This window comes from Hylobates moloch, unplaced genomic scaffold (assembly GCF_009828535.3).
Source record: "Hylobates moloch isolate HMO894 unplaced genomic scaffold, HMol_V3 SCAFFOLD_3, whole genome shotgun sequence".
Classification (NCBI taxonomy): domain Eukaryota; kingdom Metazoa; phylum Chordata; class Mammalia; order Primates; family Hylobatidae; genus Hylobates; species Hylobates moloch.
In genome coordinates, this window is record NW_026652278.1 from 11522448 (window position 1) to 11543111 (window position 20664).

The 20664-nt window shown below is 40.2% G+C and overlaps 1 protein-coding gene across 8 annotated transcripts in view; it reads left to right on the plus strand.

Moving 5' to 3' along the window:
- Positions 1-20664, plus strand: part of ATE1 (arginyltransferase 1) — a 206714-nt gene that overhangs the window by 43838 nt on the left and 142212 nt on the right. For 4 of the 8 annotated variants that reach the window (XM_058435949.1, XM_058435948.1, XM_032176179.2 and 1 more), the window contains 2 exons: positions 2603-2832; positions 5216-5344. In XM_058435949.1, the coding sequence (XP_058291932.1) occupies positions 2603-2832; positions 5216-5344 (359 nt within the window). Of the gene's footprint in view, positions 1-2602; positions 2833-5215; positions 5345-6245; positions 6375-20664 lie in introns of all 8 variants that reach the window. The other 4 variants (XM_032176188.2, XM_032176169.2, XM_032176151.2 and 1 more) reach the window with 2 other exon arrangements.

Here is a 20664-nt window from a genome sequence, read left to right on the forward strand (position 1 = left end):
AGCTAATAATAATAGTTAACCCTAATTGAATGGTAGTTAATTTTTTATGAGCTGGACAGGTATTAACTCATTTAATCCTCACAGGAACTCTATAGGTAGGACTGGTTTTTTTCTTGTACAGACAGGGAAACGTGCCCAAGGTCATCTAGCCAAGTGACAGAGCCTTGTCCATGACCTCAGGCAGCTTGTGTCGGAGTGTGTGTGCTCAGAGCAAATCTGAGAAAAGACACAGTCTAGTCCAAGAAAAGTAATTCTGTTAGGCAGTAGAGGAATAGTTACAGAAATGGTCTTTTGTTACCTGGTTCAGACTTATATAACTTAGGCTTATTCAAAGTCATTTTTTAATAAGTAAACTTTATTTTTAGTCAGAAAACATGTTAATGAAGTTGTGATACAGTCTGAACTGTTTGTGAACTCACTATTTTCTCATCAGATTGGTTTTCATTTGATCAGCTTATGGTCTCAGGCAAGTCCTTTAACCACTCTAGGTTTTGATTTTCTTCTCTTTAAAAACTGAATTTGCTAGTTTTATAAACCTTTTTTTTGCTGACTTTTATATGGTTTGTGAGTACCCTGTTTTGGGATTTTTTTTTTTTTTTTTTGAGACTGAGTCTCCCTCTGTCACCCAGGCTGGAATGCAGTGGCGCAATCTGAGCTCACTGCAACCTCCACCTCCTGGGTTCAAGCAATTCTCCTGCCTCAGCCTCCCAAGTAGCTGGGACTACAGGCGTGCGCCATCATGCCTGGCTAATTTTTTTAATATTTAGTAGAGACAGGGTTTCACTGTGTTAGCCAGGATGGTCTCTATCTCCTGACCTTGTGATTCGCCCACCTCGGCCTCCCAAAGTGCTGGGATTACAGGCGTGAGCCACTGCGCCCAGCTGTTTTGGGATCTTAAACACCTTATTTCTTTAATATCTTCTAAAAAATTACTAGCATAATATTCATTGTTGGAAAATTTGGCCAGGTGTGGTGGCTCACGCCTGTAATCCTAGCACTTTGGGAGGCCAAGGTGGGCGGATCACGAGGTCAGGAGTTCGAGACCAGCCTGACCAGCATGGCAAAACTCCATCTCTATTGAAAATACAAAAAATTAGCCAGGCATGGTGGTGCACACCTGTAGTCCCAGCTACTCAGGAGGCTGAGGCAGGAGAATTGCTTGAATGGTCTGGTAGGCAGAGGTTGCAGTGAGCTCAGATTGTGCCACTGCACTCCAGCCTGCGTGACAGAGTGAGACTCTGTCTCAAAAAAAAAAAAAAAAGAAAATTTGGGGAAAAGAGAACACTACTAAAAAAGGGAAATCCTTTCTCTGTTTCTGAAACAAAGTAAAATGACTGTTACCGTGATGTCTTCTTTTCAGGTTTTTTTCTAAGTATTTTTATTTAGTTTATAATAGTAAAAATTTTTTTATTTTAAAGGGATGTCAGTTTGATATTTAGTCTTTAATTAGAACAAAACTCTGATTAACTACAACTGAACTAATGAGACCCAAATACCTGCAGTATTTGGAGAAAGACACAGATACCTTCAACTAAGCAAGGATTCCTTTTTTGTTTTTTGAGACAGAGTCTCACTCTGTCACCCAGGCTGGAGTGCAGAGGTGCCATCTCAGCTCAGCACAACCTCTGCCTCCCGGGTTCAAGTGATTCTAATGCCTCAGCCTCCTGAGTAGCTGGGATTACAGGTGTGTGCTACCACACCTGGCTGATTTTTGTATTTTTAGTAGAAATGGGGTTTCACCATGTTGACCAGGCTGGTGTCGAACTCCCAACCTCAGGTGATCTGCGTGCCTTAGCCTCCCAAAGTGCTAGAATTACAGGTGTGCAAGGATTCTTTTAATTTAAAAAAACCTGTCAGTGTTTGTGCTGGGATCATTATTCCTTTACACCTGGTTCCTAAGTATTTATGTTACCAGTGGTTTCAGAGAAATGTCCCTCAGAAATGTTGGGCAGAGATAGCAGTGTCCTTTTAATGCAGAAGGTACTTTGATTTGATTGTGTTCTTCCTCACAAAGGCAGAGAAGTGGATGAATGTTTTTTTTTAAAAAAGATATTCAGGCCGGGCCTGGTGGCTCACGCCTGTAATCTCAGCACTTAGGGAGGCCAAGGCGGGTGGATCACGAGGTCAGGAGTTTGAGACCAGTCTGGCCAACATGGTGAAACCCCATCTCTACTGAAAATACAAAAATTAGCCGGGCATAGTGGCACACACCTGTAGTCCCAGCTACTCAGGAGGTTGAGGCAGGAGAATCGCTTGAACCCGGGAGGCGGAGGTTGCAGTGAGCCGAGATCACGCCATTGCACTCCAGCCTAGGTGACAGAGTGAGACTCTGTCTCAAAAAAAAAAAGAAAAAAAAGATTTTCAGCAGTGAGAGCCACCTTGGAAAGTTTCTGTGCTATTTACTTTCTCTAGCAACTCCCACTTCTAAGGTAGAATTTTAGATCCACTTACAGCTCTGTATCAGGATCCTCTGAAACATCTACCCCAAAGCTAGCCTAACCATTGAAACTCTTTGGACTTACACTGTAGAATCTTTGAAACATGTGAAAAAACTTTGCTAAAACCAAATGTGATTGGTCTAATATTTAAAAATTCTTTTTAGGCAAAGGGGCTGATTTGAGTAAGCCTCCATGTCGAAAAGCAAAGGAAATCCGGAAAGAAAGGAAAAGGTTAAAACTAATGCAGCAGAACCCAGCTGGAGAACTTGAGGGTTTCCAGGCTCAAGGTCACCCACCATCTTTGTTTCCACCAAAGGCTAAATCCAACCAGCCCAAATCACTCGAAGATTTAATTTTTGAATCTTTGCCAGAGAATGCTTCACACAAGTTAGAGGTACTTTGGAGGACTTTTGTTGTTTGTTTGATTATGATTTTTTTTTTTGTTCGGCCATATTGTTTATTTTTATTTGAAGTTCTAATCAGTTGATGTTTTGCTAATTAAATAATGAGAATTTAAAAGAAAGAGAACTGGGAAGAAGTAACATTTGTATTTACTAAATTAACTGCTGTTTGAGAGAAACTCCTTTTTTTTAAAAGACTTTTTGAGAATAGTTGCCACTAAACTTGTGAAAACAGTGTCAATTTTAGCATGCTACCTTGATTGAAATTTAATAGTTAAAATGAAAGAAATACTCTTTAAAATTGTGTTTTTAGCAGTTTTGGTTTAGATAGTGAAAGACAGTAGATTGCACAAGGCAAATCACTATTTTATCCATTATAATATTCTGATCTTGGTAAAGACAGCAAATGGTGTCATATACATAAGCCAGCAGTTAGGAATTATCTAAATAGAGCTAAATTGTACTGCTGAAATCCTGTCTCATTAGTGCCAAAACTAATTTGGGCATAATATAAATACTTTAGAGCTAAATTCCTCCTTTTTTCCAAATTTATTTACATTTCTAGATCAGATCAAGATTTCTCAGTATTAGTTTCTTACATATAAAATTCAAAAACAAGGGCTGGATGTGGTGGCTCACACCTGTAATCCTAGCACTTTGGTAGGCTGAGGCGGGTGGATCTCTTGAGGTCTGGTGTTTGAGATCAGCTTGGCCAACACAGTGAAACCCCGTCTCTACTAGAATATAAAAATTAGCCGGGCATTGTGGCGCTCACCTGTAATCCCAACTCCTAGGGAGGCTGAGACACGAGAATTGCTTGAACTCAGGAGGTGGAGGTTGTAGTGAGCTGAGATCATACCACTGCACTCCAGCCTGAGCAACAGAGCAAAAGTCTGTCTCAAAAAAATTCAAAAACATTAGCCATAATGATTTTTATCTTATTCTCATATGTGATTAGTAACTGGTCAACCTTTGAATTTTATAGCTTACTATCATCTAAAAATATCACTTATCACTAAAGTCCTGATAATAAAAATTAACTTTCATGCATTCTAAGCCTTAATTCAATATATGTATTATTGGACATAGAATTTAGCTTTTTTTTTTTTTTGAGACGGAGTTTCACTCTTGTTGCCTAGGCTGGGGTGCAATGGCGCGATCTCAGCTCACTGCAACCTCCGCCTCCGGGGTTCAAGCGATTCTCCTGTCTCAGCCTTCTGAGTAGCTGGGGTTACAGGTGCCCACCACTGTGCCCGCCTAATTTTTGGTATTTTTAGTAGAGACAGGGTTTCACCATGTCAGCCAGGCTGGTCACGAACTCCTGACCTCAGGTGATGCGCCTGCCTTGGCCTCCCAAATTGCTGGGATTACAGGTGTGAGCTACCTCGCCCGGCCATATTTTAGCTTTTATAACTCCTTGGCTACTCTGATTTGGATACAGATTTTTTGTTCTTCCAAAATTGTAAACAGAGTTGAATACACTACTTAAAATATTTTACAAGGTGTCTTTTATCTTTTGATCATAAATAGTAATGTATTCAGGGGGCCAAGCACGCTTAACATTACAGTTCTCCAGTGGTTACTTTTACTTTTTGAATGTAATGATACTCAGGATGTATAGAGATCTTTTACCACTGGGTGTCGCTCTTTCTTCAAAGAATTACCTCTCATGTCACACATGTCAAGTTTCCAGTTGTTTTCGTTGCATTGCATTTGACTGTTTTACTGTTCTGTTTTGCTAATACATTTTAAGTGGCTAGTAAATAATGTTAAAGTAAATGTTAGCCATTACTGCATGCAATTACTGTTTTAAACTTATCCTTATTTTACAAGGTTACTTGACCAAGATGGTGACATTGTAAGATTTGAAGGAATGTGACTTCAGAGTCATGGTTGTTAACTATGCTATGAAGTAGGAAAACTTTATGAGGTCTTTTTAACTTAAACAGTAGAGTTTTAAGTTGAGGGTTAGCAATGATGAATGAGTGTCCAAAAAGTGTATTCGTATTTTTAGTGTTTCTTAGAGTTACTGGTAGTTGTGCACAGCTAGAGGGTATTTGTGTGTGTGTTGTGTGTGCACGAGTGCTGGAAATACTCTGCCAGTTTACAGTAGAGGCAGGCTTACATAATTCAGTCATGAAAGCTGAGGCTTAGAGTTTAGAGGGGATCCTCCTCTGTCTTCTTAATGAGTCTGTAAGTTACAAAAATAACTTTTTTCTTTATTTACTAACTGGTTGGTTTTTAATATCAAAATATTTAGGTGCTTTAATAATTGTTGAAACTTGGTTTCTTGGATGGGAGTTACTGTTAATGCATATTCCACAGAATGAATAAATGAATGAATTAGTGAACTTGTTTTTTTAACTGCTTCTGAAGGTGAGGGTGGTGAGATCATCTCCACCAAGTTCGCAGTTCAAAGCCACACTTCTGGAGTCTTACCAGGTCTATAAACGTTACCAGATGGTTATTCACAAGAACCCACCTGATACGCCAACCGAAAGCCAGGTCAGCAGGCCAAGTGTAATTTTCCTGTGCAAACAGAGCTTTCCCTTCCACTTAATATCATTTAATGAAATCTTGGTTTATTTGTGTTACATTTTATTTGTGTTCAATTTGCAGCATATCTGCAAAGACCTAAGACAGAATTAATGGACATTCTGAAAGTGCAAATTTTATCTAGTGCCATATTAAGTACCAGCCATGTGTAATTTCAGAGTCAAAGTAACATGTAAAATTATTTAAAGTCACTATTTTAGATGCATTTATCTAAAAGATAGTAATAGAGCTGTAAATTAAAATACCTATGAGGAAGACTCAGGAAACTTTGTATTTTTATGGTAGATACATACTTTGCCTAACATGATTTTAATGCTTTATCTGTATTTGAAAGATGTATGTAGAAAGAATTGATCCCAGTTAAATTATTCTTTATTAATGTGCTACCCTTGCACAATTGAGTGGGACTAAAAAAGGAAGATAGTAAAACATTTTAATAGAAGAACTCATATGCTAATAATTTTGTAAGTTAAATGACCCAAGAAAAATCTGTAAAGGAAAAAAGCTTAAAACACTTAGTGTAAGTAGAGGTGGCAAAAGTAGCGATCATCACCATGATTAACAACAGTATTGACTCTAGTTTATGCAGAAAACTACAATTAGTGGAGAGAGAGAAAAAAAAGAACAAATTGTTGGCTCTTACGAGTTTGAGATTTTCATAAGTTTTAGTACAGTTAGCACTTCAGTCTCTGCGCCCGTCTGCCTCGTCTAGGGTTTCTTTTCATGACAAATTTCCAGTTCGAGCTTTGGCGTGGATTTGCGGAGATCTTACTCTAGCCTCACCTTCAGAAGCATATCATCAGTTAGAGATGTTTCAATAGCATTTGCTTGTATTTTCTTTGCTCTGAAGGTGAGGTTAGTACCTGTCTCCTTTGAGGACCCAGAGTTCAAGTCGTCTTTCAGCCAGTCCTTTTCTTTGTATGTCAAGTATCAAGTGGCCATACACCAGGATCCACCCGATGAATGTGGGAAGACTGAGGTATTGTTTGTTAACTGTTGTTCTCTGTGTTGATAAGGTTGTCTGGGAAGAAGTATAATATATGCCATTTTCTTACTTGTCAGGTGGAGCTGATGACCCTTTCAGTGTGTATTGCTGAGCTTCCGTGAACACTCACATGAATCATACATGTGAGCATTTTAAATCCTTAGAAAAAAGGATTGCAAATTCAGGATGCTTTCTTAGTGTTTTCTCTAGGAACCTGAATGTAGTGGTTTATATGGTCAGTCATCCACCCTAGGTTAACAGTCATTTACTGAGTACCCATCGTGTGCCAGACTGTGCACCACAGAACAAAAGGAGGAATCTCTGTCTTCAAGAAATTGATAATCAAATGGGAAAGACAGACCAATAGGCAAAAATATCATAACAACAAGTGAATTAGAAAGAAATACCTACACCTAACCTACCGAACATCATAGCTTAGCCTCACCTGCTTTAAACATGCTCAGAACACTTATAATCTGCAGTTAAGCAGAATCATCTAACACAAAGCCTATTTTATAATAAAATGTTGAATATCTCATGTAATTTATTGAATACTGTACTGAAAGTGTAAAACGGAATGGTTTTGCGTCATTGTAAAGTTGAAAAAGCATAAGTCCAACAATTATAAGTTGGGGACCTTCTGTTAGATATAATATGATTTAACGGGCGTTTATTGAGGGTCTGTCTTTCTCAGGCTTGGGATATTGAAATGAATGAGATGGCATCGTTGTCACAGTAGAACCATGACATGTTGGAAGAAAGAGGCCAACAGATGCAGAAGAATTAGAGTTTTGATTTTTTGACTGCTTTTGTTTTTTTAATGACACAATGTGTAAGCTAAAAAGAGAGGGGTTAATACGACAGGAGTTAATGCTGCATGTTCCCTGAGAAAGGGCTCACTTCCCAGATCCCCCAGAGTCTTCTGGTTAAAGTGTCATTTGCAGACCTGCAGCATCAGCAGTACCTGGAACACAGACTCTCAGTCCTATTCATTCAACATCTACATTTTTTTTTTTTTTTTGAGACAGAGTCTTGCTCTGTCGCCAGGCTGGAGTGCAGTGGCGTAATCTCTGCTCACTGCAACCTCCACCTCCCGGGTTCAAGCGATTCTCCTGCCTCAGCCTCCTGAGTAGCTGGGAATACAGGTGCGTGCCACCACAGCCGTCTGATTTTTATATTTTTAGTAGAGATAGGGTTTCACCATGTTGGCTAGATTGGTCTCGATCTCTTGACCTTGTGATCCTCCTCCTTGGCCTCCCAGAGTGCTGGGATTACAGGCATGAGCCACCGTGTCCGGCCAGAATCTACATCTTAAACTCAGTTTCCAAAGGATTCAGATGCACATTTCAGTTTTGAGAAGCTATGTCTTAGGTTCCCTGTTGATCCATGCCACTGTGGGTGATAGCGTTTGCAGATAGTAAGGAATCTGCTAGGCCTAGGAAGCTTCCTTTGATATTCTCAGGGGGTCTTTTTCCTTTCTGAACTTTCCTCCTTCCTACTGCTCTGGAGATGATGCCTTTCTACCTCTCTGCTTAGCAGGTAGGAATAGTTGGACAAAATGTTTCTGTGGCCCGGTGTGTTTATTCAAGACTTCCCCAGGAGCTTCTCCTAGTAGGCTTCAGGCCTCTGGGAAGTCCCTTTATGCAGACTTAGAGCAGCACTAAAGGCATTCATAGTCTGAATTGGGGTGGTAGACAGGTATGCAATTCCAGTGCCTTTAGAATTAGCCATTGGATTAGTAGGGACAGCCAGCTTAGTGTGAAACTGGAGGTTAGAGAAGTTTTTCTGAGGGAAGTGACATTTGAGCCAAGTCTGGAAAGATGAGTAGGTGTTTGCCAGGACAAGAAGGGAGAAAGGTGTTCTGGGCAGCAGGACTAGCAAATGCAGAGGTGTGGAGGGTAAAATTGTATGCCATTTTGAGGAACTACTATTCATACTTAGTTTAGTATGGCCAGAACATAGAGTACATGTTAGGAGATAATAAGGGATGAGGCTTTTTTTTTTTTTGAGAGAAAGTCTTGCTCTGTCTCCCAGGCTGGGAGTGCAGTGGTGTGATCTTGGCTCACTGAAACCTCTGCCTCCCGGGTTCAAGCAGTTCTTCTGTCTCCGACCCCTGCGTCTCTGGGATTACAGGTGTGCACCACCATGCCCAGCTAATTTTTGTATTTTTAGTAGAGACAGGGTTTCACCATGTTGGCCAGGCTGGTCTTGAACTCCTGACCTCAGGTGATCCACCCACCTCGGCCTCCCAAAGTGCTGGGATTACAGGTGTGAACTGCTGCGCCAGACCAAGGGATGAGGCTTTTTGGAGGTTTAGGTAGGAGCCAGATTTTTAAAAAAATAATATTTTAGAAATACTTAAACTGCGACGTACCTATCAGCAGCCTTCAACTAGCCTCAACATGCTGCCATTCTTGTTTAATCTATCTCTCCATACTTTTTTGTTGTTATTTTGCTGTACTATTTTATACGAAATCTCAGACATATAAGTCCTTCAGTATGTATCTTAACTGACTTAAAATATGGGATGATCAGATACGTGCCTCCTAATATAATCCAGTAAGAAGTATAAACCACCACCTATGGAATGTTCTTGCTAAAGAAATTGAATCTGGATCTATCCAATCTTCTAGATCTACTGACCAATTCACAGGAAATATGAGGGGTAAAGAAATATGTTAAAATGACACTTGGGCACTTCTAGAAGATAAATTACCTAGTTTCTTTAAATAAATTAATAAACTTAAAAAGGGAACTCTATTCTTAGATTAAAAGTTATTAATATAGACATCAGAAATATGTAACTACAGTACCATTATTACACCCAGCAAAATGTATATTATGTAATGCTTAGTACATGTTTGATTTTTTTTTTTTTTGGCCGGGGGGGAGACAGAGTCTTGCTCTGTCGCCCAGGCAGAAGTGCATGGCGCCATATTGGCTCACTGCAACTTCACCTCCCAGTTTCAAGTGATTCTCATGCCGTAGCCACCTGAGTATCTGGGACTACAGGCATGTGCCACCACATCTGACTAGTTTTTGTATTTTTAGTAGCAACAGGATTTTGCCACATTGGCCAGGCTGGTCTCAAACTCCTGTAATCCTAAAGTGCTGGGATTACAGATGTGAGCCACTGCACCTGGCTGATAAACTACATTTTGTTTTCCAGTCATCCACTGATGGATATTTTTTTTTTTTTGAGCCGGAGTTTCGCTCTTGTCTACCGGGCTGGAGTGCGATGGCGTGATCTCGGCTCACTGCAACCTCCGCCTCTGAGGTTCAAGTGATTCTCCTGCCTCAGCCTCCCGAGTAGCTGGGATTACAGGCGCCCACCACCACGCCCGACTAATTTGTTTTTTGTATTTTTAATAGAGATGGGGTTTCGCCATGTTGGCCAGGCAGGTCTCAAACTCCTGACCTCGTGATCCACCCACCTCGGCCTCCCGAGGTGCTAGGACTACAGACGTGAGCCACCGTGCTCAGCCTTGGGTGGTTTTTATTGTTTGGCTTTTATAGAAAATTCTGTTATGAACATTTCACGTTCACATTTTTATGTGGATGTGTATTTTCTTGGGTGTATACCTATGCGTGGAATTACTGGGTCATGTGGTAACTCTGTGTTTTCCTTTTGAGGAACTGCCAGACTTGTTTTTCAGAGAGTGAAATCATTTACCATTCCCACCGGAAGTGTATGAGGGCTCCGCTTTCTCCCTCCATGTGCTCACCAACACTTGTGTCTCTTTTTTCTTAAAATTGATTTTTATATTACTTGTAGTGCGTGTAAAGGGGTGTCTTATTATGGTTTTGATTTGCATTTCCCTTCCTGTGCTTTTTGGCCTTTTGCGTTTCTTCTTTGGAGAATTGTGTATTCTAACCCTTTGCTCATTTTATTTTTTATTTATTTATTTTTTGAGACAGAGTCTCGCTCTGTCGCCCAGGCTGGAGTGCAGTGGTGCGATCTTGCCTCACTGCAAGCTCCGCCTCCCGGGTTCACGCCATTCTCCTGCCTCAGCCTCCTAAGTAGCTGGGACTACAGGCGCCCGCCACCACGCCTGGCTAATTTTTTTGTATTTGTAGCAGAGACAGGGTTTCACAGTGTTAGCCAGGATGGTCTCGATCTCCTGACCTCGTGATTCACCTGCCTCGGCCTCCCAAAATGCCGGGATTACAGGCGTGAGCCACCGCACCCGGCACCCTTTGCTCACTTTTTAATTGGGTTGTCTTTGTTACTGAGTTGTAGGAGTTCATTATATATATTCTGGGTACAAGTCTCTTATGTATGTGATTAGACTCTTTCATTCTGTGAATTATGTATATCCCTAGGAACATTTCCTGGTGAAAATCTATTTTGTCTGCTCTTAGTAGAGCCACTCCATGTTGTGATTCCTGTTTGCATGATACATCTTTTTCCTCCTTTTACCTTCAATCTATTTGTGTCTTTGAATGTAAAGTGTGTCTCTTTTAGACACCATATAATTGACCTGGGTTTTTGTTTTTGGTTTTTTAAAGTCCAGAGGGAGAACAGTGTCCCTTTTCGTTGAAGTGTTAAATCAGTTCACATTTAATGTTTTGATTGAACTAGTTGAATTTATGCCTTCCATTTTACTTCCATTTCCATTTCCCTGATATGTCCATGTTTTTTTTTCCCTCTATTCCTTTTTTTTTTTTTTTTGAGACGGAGTTTTGCTCTTGTTGCCCAGGCTGGAGTGCAACGGCGCGATCTTGGCTCACTGCAACCTCCGCCTCCCGGGTTCAAGCAATTCTCCTGCCTCAGCCTCCCTGGTGGCTGGGATTACAGGCGTGTGCCACCACGCCCAGCTAATTTTGTATTTTTAGTCGAGACGGGGTTTCTTCATATTGGTCAGGCTGGTCTCCAAGTCCTGACCTCAGGTGATCCGCCCGCCTCGGCCTCCCAAAGTGCTGGGATTACAGGCATGAGCCACCACCGCACCCTGCCTTCCTCTGTTCCTCTTTTACTGCTTGCTTTTGCGTTAAATATTTTCTAGTGTATTAAACAAATATTTTCTAGTGTAACATTTTAATTCCTTGAATGATTTTTTTCACTATATATTTTTAAGATATCAGTGGCTGCTCTAGTATTTAAGATAGAGATCTTAATTTACACAATCGACTTCAGATTTATACGAACTTAATTCCAGAGAGATGTAAAAAATGTTACTTCTGTATCATTTTAGTCCCTCTTTCCCTTTTTTGTGCCATTATTGTTATACATATTACATGTATCTATGTTACAAATTCAATAATTATAGTTATAATTATTCCTTTATATAATTTTGTCTTTTATAAAGTTGAGAAAAGGAATAAGAACAATTAGTTATTTATAATTTCTTACATTAACCAGTTTATTTACTATTTCTGGTTCTCATTTGTTCTATGGATTCAAATTACCTTCTAGTATAGCTTTGCTCCTATCTACTTAATGAAGTTACTGTCAAATATATTAATTTTCTCTATGTTATTATCCCAATGGTACAATTACCTACATAACATTTTTACAATTTTTTTTTTTTTTTGAGACTAAGTCTCACTCTGTCACCCAGACTAGAGTGCAGTGGTGTGATCTTGGCTCACTGCAACCTCCGCCTCCTGGGTTTAAGCAATTCTCCTGCCTCAGCCTCCCGAGTAGCTGGGACTACATGTGTGTGCCACCAGTTCTGGCTAATTTTTTGTATTTTTAGTAGAGATGGGGTTTCACTGTGTTGGCCAGGATGGTCTCGATCACCTGACCTCGTGATCTATCTGCCTCAGCCTCCCAAAGTGCTGGGATTACAGGCGTAAGCCACTGTGCCCGGCCTACAATTGCTTTTTAAGTCAGTGAAGAGAAGAAAGGAGAGTATGTATTTATTTATGAGAAGCCTCTGATGTCACTCCCTAGAGGGCTCAGCCTGGGTCATATGCACAGTCACCCTGGATGTCAGTGGTCTTAATAGTGTTATTTTTGTCTCCTGAGGTCAGGAGTTCCAGACCAGCCTGGCCAACATGGTGAAACCCTCTGGAGGGTTCTACAACTAAAAGTACAAAAATTAGCTGGGCATGGTGGAGGGCACCTGTAATCCAGCTACTTAGGAGGCTGAGGCAGGAGAATTACTCCAACCTGGGAGGCAGAGGTTGCAGTGAGCCAAGATGGCACCATTGCACTCCAGCCTGGGCGAGGGCGACAAGAGGGAGACTGTGTCAAAAAAAAAAAAAAAAAAGATGTTTGTCACCGTTTGTGTCCCACCCAAACTTCCCCATATCTCTTTTCCAACTAAAGAGCACTGAGGAACCCCCTTTCCCTAACCCCTCCTCCCTTCTCCCCCCAAATCTTTCTGCCACTCTTGTGTTCTCTTCAGCTGACACCTCTGGTCCAGGTAAGATAATTAAATTTGGGGCTCATTAACAGGGATTAACCTGCCAGCTGCCCTAGTGATAGTTCTATTAAGGAGATGGTCACTGCTGCAGGTGAGATTCTTCACCGGTCGTGTTTTCATCCTAGAAATTCTTCCTCCACTCAACAAACCCTTGGCTTACAGATAGTGCACTGTCTGTGAGGCTGACTGCTGAGAGAAACTGATTGGGATGTGCTACTTGGCTTCCCAGTCTTGAAGCATGGTGTTTTATATTGAAAGAAGCTAATTTTGGTGTGGAGTTCAAATGTACTTTCCCCCTGTACGTGACTACAGTTTTCTACGTCAGGAAATGGCCAGTGTTTGTTCTTTCTCTTTCTGCTCTAATGCAGAAAGAGAAGCCAAAAAAGTTCTTTGAGAAGTTTGCGTTCTACTGACTTGCTTTAAGGGACTCTGTACAGTATCACGCTGTGGTGTAGTTTTGTTAATATAAGAGGGGAAACTAATTATGTTCAAGAAAATACATTTTTTGCTTTTTTCGTTGGAAAACATTTAAAGTAAAAACCAGTTAATACGCCTATTTGAAGATTTCAGGTAACCAACCACATCAATGCATAAAATCCATTTTGACTCTAAAATAATCATTTAAATACTCTGAAAAATAGGTTATTTTTTGAGAAATTTGATGAAAAGATAAATATGAAAAAGATAAATATGGCTATTCTGAGCAATTCTTTTCAGTAACCTTAATACAGATGTTATTAAGAAATAATTTTTAGGCAGCTAGAAAGGGTAAAAGTTTTCCGTGGAATTTTCCTTTAATAAAAAGCAGCCCTAAACCATTTCTTCTCTAACAGAAAGCACCCTGAGGAGTCAGGCATAGATATGCAAACTAGAAGCTTTTATATGTAAATGCAGGCAGCTGTACCTGGAAGCCAGGTACATTCAATATGGCCTCTCCTGCCCTCTTTTCCCTGTCGCCACCATGTGCCAGCATCCTGGTAACCTCCATGTAAAATCACGTGTTCAGATATCATGGCCACCACCTGGTGGAGGCCACATTTGCATAATAAAAGACTAGGGTGGGAGGGTCAGTCTTTTCGAGGGCTATATAAATGGCATACCCGCTCAACCCAATCCCCTGAGCCCCATGTAAATCAGTTACCACCTCCTCAATCCTCTGTACAAAACCGATTGCCTTCTGCCACAAACTGGAGACCCTTTTTGGGCAACCCACTTTCTCAGTTTGAGGAAGCCTTTTTTCTCTTTCCTCTTTGTCTGCTAAACTTTCTGCTCCTAAACCCTCTCCTCACGTGTGTCTGTGTCCTGAATTCTTTCTTGACCGGGACAAAGAACCAGGGTATATACCTCAGACAATGGAGCCGTTTCAACATCTTTAGCAAAGTAGCACATAATCGCAAATAGTGAAATAATATAGGACTTTGTAAATTAATCCAGTACGTGTGTTTCCATGACTGTTTTCAGTCATTCAGGTAGATAACAGATTTTCAGAAAGTAATGTAATATGAATTGGAGTAATTTGTGACTTGTTTATAATACAGTATAAAGCTAACTTTTAAGAATCTTTTTCAGGATACCAGTAATTCTATGTGATAGAAACATGAGATTTTAGCTGAAATTTTATTGATGTTATTGTATAGAAAATACTGTTGTCTAAGAATATGTGTCATTGGTTTCCTAGAATAATTAGAGTTGACCTTTCATCTCTTCTTTACTGTCTCAAAAACAGGCTAGTTATAAACCCAGTAATCTCATCACACTTCTGTGTTCACTAATTGTTTTCCAAATTTTATTATCAACATTATCAGACATAAAGGAAAATTGAAAGAGTGGCTTACTGATTATACTGATGATCTGTACACCCCTCACCTAGTTTCAACAGTTGTTAGTTTTCCTTTGCTTTATCTTTTTTTGTATATGAGTCATTTTAACATCCATTATATATCATGAGATTTTACTCCTAAATTCTTTAGCATATATGTTCAAAAATGAAATGTGCTTCTACAAGACATGGTATAATTATAACGCATGAGAAACTTAATGATAATTTGTAAATATCATCTAGTATTTAGTGCTTATTTTACATTTTCCCATTTTAAAAGATTTAGTGTTTAATCAAAGTTTATTACATTTTGTGATGTCATTTTAGATTCTTTTATTCTAGTACAGCTTCTTAATTTTTTTCTATAATACTGACTTCCTTAACTTTCTACTTTGAAACTTTTGGAGTTTTTGAACAGAAAAGTTGAAAGAATATAATGAACACCCAGACTCCATTCACCAATGTTCACAAGTTGTTAACAACTTTGTCAGGTTTGCTTTATCTTTCTCTCTTGAACCATTTGAAAGTTGTGCATGTTATGACATTTCGCCTGGATGTGCTAAGCATGCATCTCCTAAGAATAGGTATATTCTCTTATATAACTACAATATATACTCTTTAAAAACTGTAGAAATTCTATAACACCACAGTCCATATTCAGATGTTCCAAGTATACCAAACATACCTTAATTTTTTTTTTTTTTGGTAAGAGACAAGGTCTTGCTCGGTCACCCAGGCTGGAGTACAGTAGCACGGTCATAGTTCACTGCAGCCTTAAACTTTTGGGCTAAAGTGATTCTCCTGCCTCAGTCTCCCTTCTGAGTATCTAGGACTACAGGAGTGGACCACCATGCCAGGCTAATTTTTATTTTTTTATTTTTTTGTAGAGGTAGAGTCTTGCTGTATTGCTCAGGCTGGTCTTGAACTCCTGGCCTCAAGCAATTTTTCTGCCTCGGCCTCTCAAAGTGTTGGGATTACAGGCATGAGCTATCATGCCTGGCTGCAAAATAGAAAATAGCTTTTATAGATGAATGAAAATAGGATCCAGTCATGGTTCACACATTTTACATGAACTGTATTGTGCTTATGTTATGTTTATGACTATTATGTTTCTGTAATCTTTTTTGATTTTTTTCATTTAATGACTTTGACATTTAACCCAATTATCTTTAGAATGTTCTGTATTCACAATTCGGTTTTTGTTGTTATCTAGTAATCAGATTCGTAAGTGTTCTTAAAAGTTTAATGTTTTTAGGTGTAGGTGATGTGTACTTAAAAAAAAAAAGCTTTTTATTGAGTATAATGTATATACAGAAAAGTATGCATAAGTGTTCAGATAGATGAAATTTCACAAATCGAACTCACTCTTAAATTAAGAAATTGCTACTCGGGAGGCTAAAGCGGGAAAATCTCTTGAACCCAGGACGCAGAGGTTGCCGTGAGCAGAGATGATGCCACTGAACTCCAGACTGGGTACAGAATGACACTCTGTCTCAAAAAAAAAAGAAAAGAAAAAAGAAATTGATTACTACTAACTCCTCAGAAGCCCCTGCTTGTTCTTTTCCATCACTACCGGTATTTTCTTTACTTGTAAAACTACAGATTAGTTGTGTCTGTTTTATACTTAATGTAAGTAGAATCCTACTCTTTTGAGTGTGGTTTCATTTGCCCAACATTATGGTAGTGTGAGTTATCTATATTATTTTGCCCGTTGTAGTAGTTGTTCACTCTCATCGCTGTATAGTGTTTATGTATGAGCATCCAGAATTTATCCCTTTCTGCTGTTGGTGGGAATTTTAGTAGTTCCTGGTATGAGGCTACCGGGAAGTGCTGCATATGTACATCCTTATACGTATATTTTGGTAAACATATGGACACATTTCTATTTGATGTATGCCAAATAGAAATGCTGTGTCAATAGGGTGTGCAGATGATCAGCTTTTTTCATATTGTCAGTTTCCTCTAGGGCTTGTGCCAGTCTTACTGTTTTACTGTATCATATCAAGCAGCATGTAATGCTGGTTGTCCTTCATTTGTGATGAGGGACATTTAAGTCAATTGTCACTTGGTTTGCTCACTTGGTTGAATAACAGCCATCAGTTCTCTTTATTATTATTATTGTTGTTATTATTATTTTTATTCATTTATTTTTTGAGATGGAATCTTGCTCTGTCACCCAGGCTGGAGTGCAGTGGCGTGATCTCGGCTCACTGCAAGCTCCGCCTCCCAGGTTCACACCATTCTCCTGTCTCAGCCTCCCGAGTAGCTGGCACTACAGGCGCCTGCCACCACGCCCCGCTAATTTTTTGTATTGTTAGAAGAGGCAGAGTTTCACTCTGTTAGCCAGGATGGTCTCGATCTCCTGACCTTGTGATCCGCCCACCTTGGCCTCCCAAAGTGCTGGGATTACAGGCGTGAGCCACCTCGCCTGGCCTCTTTATTATTCTTATATTTTTTTCTTTGTAATTAGATCTTCTCATTTTAAAGGCGTGTTATACCCTTACTATGATAATATTTCTGAGGTAGGAGGAATAACCTCTTTCCCAATAACCTGTTGTCCATTTGTTTTAGCATCCTTTGATGATCCTTGCCTGAAGTAGTTATTATGGAGAGGTGGGAGAGGTAGCAAAATGGTGATTTGTCTAATTGTATTATTGTTTCTACACTTAATTAGCTGAAATTCTGTTTCTCTGTAAAGAAGAGATTTCTGTCTGTATTCACAACTCCCTAACTCTCACCATCTTTTTTCCTTTTGATAGCATTGTAGGCTCATGGCCTTATATGAAGTGCTATAATCCATTGCCATCTGTTTTATTTTTTATTCTTCTTCTTATCATTTTGTGAGACAGAATCCTGCTCTGTTGCCCAGGCTGGAGTGCAAGTGGCATGATCATAGCTCACTGTAACCTCAAACTCTTGGACTCAAGCAGTTTTCCCACCTCAGCCTCCTAAGTAGCTAGGTGCACATCACCACACCCAGCTAATTTTTAAATTTTTTTTGTAGAGAGGGGTCTTGCTGTGTTGTCCAGGCTGGTCACCTGGCATCACATGATCCTCCTGCCTCAACCTGCTAAAGTACTGGGATTATAGGTGTGAGCCATTGTGCCCAGCCTATAATGTTTTTAAAATTAGTTCAGGGAACTTCCTATGAGAGATGGAAACAGGAGGCGATATCTACTTCTGAGGGATGCTTATTTTGAGGATAGTTATCTTATATTCAGGTGTATGTATACTCACTTGTTTAGACGATGAGTGTGGAAAGGAAAGGTCGTGATGAGTCCATTCTGACCCCATGGAGACTTGAAAGGAGACGGTGGAGCCTGCGCCACTGTCTCACTCCGCCACCAGGTGGTGGTGTAGATCGAGAACCCTTTGCTCTTTCATCCTGGCCCAGCTCTCTCTGTGCAAGTTGTGTGTTCACAGTCCAAGAAGTATGAATAAAGCCTTCTTTTTCTTTCACTTATTGTAATTTTCATTGAGGCATTAAAAGGGTAATTACAGGTGATTCTTTGCTTGTTAAAGGTTTTAAATATTTTCTGGACTTTAATCTCGAGAAGTTTTCATCTTTATTTTTTTTCCTCTTAATGGTTTACATTTTTGTATATGAAAGTAATAACTTATATTTAGAAAATTATTCAGTGTATTAGAGAATTGACATTCTCCAATTATGCAAAGACCAGACTATTGTATATAGGCACACACAGTAAGTTCTCACTTAATGTCGTTAATAGTTCTAGGAAACTGTGGTCATAGGTGAAATGACATACCAGGAAACCAGTTTTACCCTAGGCTATTTGATATAAACAAGAGTTAAGTTCCTATAGCATATTTCTGGTCACAAAACATCACCAGACTTCTAAATAAAAACCAAAGCACTACTAATATTAAACATTGAAATAAATGTGAGCTATACATACATTTAAGAAAGATTAATAAAAATAAGTAACATATTATTAACCCAGTGATTTCAGTTCAAGTGGCAGGGAGCTGTAGCCTATTCTGGAAGCTCAGGGCACAGGTTGGACATTCACCCTGGATGGGAGTCTGTTCCACCACAGGGCATATTCACACACACACCCACATTCACACTGGGACCATGTATACACACCAGTGAACCTAACGTGCACACGTGTGAGATGTGGGAGGAAACTGGAACACCCAGAGCAAACCCACACAGACATGGGGGGAATTGCAAGTTCCACACAGACAGTAGCCCTGGCCAGGAGGTGGGTTTTTTTTTTTTTAAGTCATCAATGTATTTTTGTTGTTTTTTATTTTTTGTAGAAGCAGGATCTTGCTATGTTGCCCACGCTGGTCTCAAACTCATTGAAGTTACAACGAAATGATGTTGAGCAAAGCAGTGCCACCTGAGAACCTGCTGGTGCTACAGGTTGAGTATCACTTATGTGAAAATCTGAAATCCAAAAATGCTCCAAGATTAGAAACTTATTGAGTGCCAACATGACAATCAAAGGAAATGCCCATTGGAGCTTTCAGATTTCAGATTTTTGGATTATGGATACTTAACCCGTATTTTATTAATATTTAACTCTGGCATATAATTAACAGAATTAGAACGATAGTAAGATCCGAACATTTTGAAACTTCTTAATATTTATTTAATATTTATTTATTTAGAGACAGTCTCTCCCTCTGTTGCCAAGGCTAAAGCTCAGTGGCACAATCTTGGTTCACTGCAACAACCACCTCCCAGGTTCAAGTGATTCTCGTGCTTCAGCCTCCCAAGTAGCTAGGACTACAGGCGCATGACTCCATGCCCGGCTAATTTTTGTATTTTTAGTAGGGACAGAGTTTCACCATGTTGGCCAACCTGGTCAGGAACTCTGGACTCAAATGATCCGCCTGCCTGCCTTGGCCCTCCAAAATGCTGGGATTCCAGGTGTGAGTCCCTGCGCCCGACCACATTTTGAAATGCTTTAGGCATTTTTTTTTTTTTTTTTTTTTGAGATGGAGTCTTGCTTTGTCACCCAGGCTGGAGTGCAGTGGCGCGATCTCGGCTCACCGCAAGCTCCACCTCCCAGGTTCATGCTATTCTCCTGTCTCAGCCTCCCGAGTAGCTGGGACTACAGGTGCCCACCACCATGCCTGGCTAATGTTTTGTATTTTTTAGTAGAGACGGAGTTTCACCGTGTTAGCCAGGATAGTCTCGATCTCCTGACCTCGTGATCTGCCCGCCTCAGCCTCCCAAAGTGCTGGGATTACAGGCATAAGCCACCACGTCTGGCCTTTTTTTTTTCCAGTTACTTTTTTTGAGATGGAGTCTCGCTTTGTTGCCCAGGCTGGAATGTGGTGGCACGATCTCGGCTCACGGCAACCTCCACCTCCTGGGTTCAAGCAATTCTCGTGACTCAGTCTCCCGAGTAACTGGGATTACAGGCGTGTGCCACCACACCTGGCTGATTTTTGTATTTTTAGTACAGACAGAATTTCACCATGTTGGCCAGGCTGGTCTTAAACTCTGGATCTCAGGTGATCCACCTGCCTCGGCCTCCCAAAGTGCTGGGATTACAGGCATGAGCCACTGTGCCTGGCCTAAAGCACATTTTTTAAAGCCAGGCCAACTTACTTGCATAAAGTAGAGCGCTTAGGCAATTATTTGTATAATTCAATTAAGGAAGCCAGTTTCTTTAAGCAACTCCTAAGTCAGGGCACACTTGTGTATTGTAGTCTGTGTCAAGGTCTGTGACAAGACATTTGTTACTAGTAGTAGTTAAATGACCAAAGCTTTTCAATCATATACTATTGGAGACAGACACCGTTATATCTCAAGCATGTTCCTTTTTGGGGAGATCCAAAGGGATGGAGTCAAAACTAGCACTGGGAACATTCGTCTTTCTTTCCTTCTGTTTCTTCTCTCCCTTCCACTCTTTTCCCTTCCTCCCTCTTTTTCATTGTTTGACACAGGCTCTTGCTCTGTCACCCAGGCTGGAGTGCAGTGTCATCATCATAGCTCACAGCAGCCTTGAACTCCAGGGTTCAAGCAGTCTCTCCTGCCTTGGTCCCCTGAGTAGCTGGCACTACAGGCATATGCCACCACACCTGGCCTTTTTTTTGAGAGGAGGCCTTGCTATGT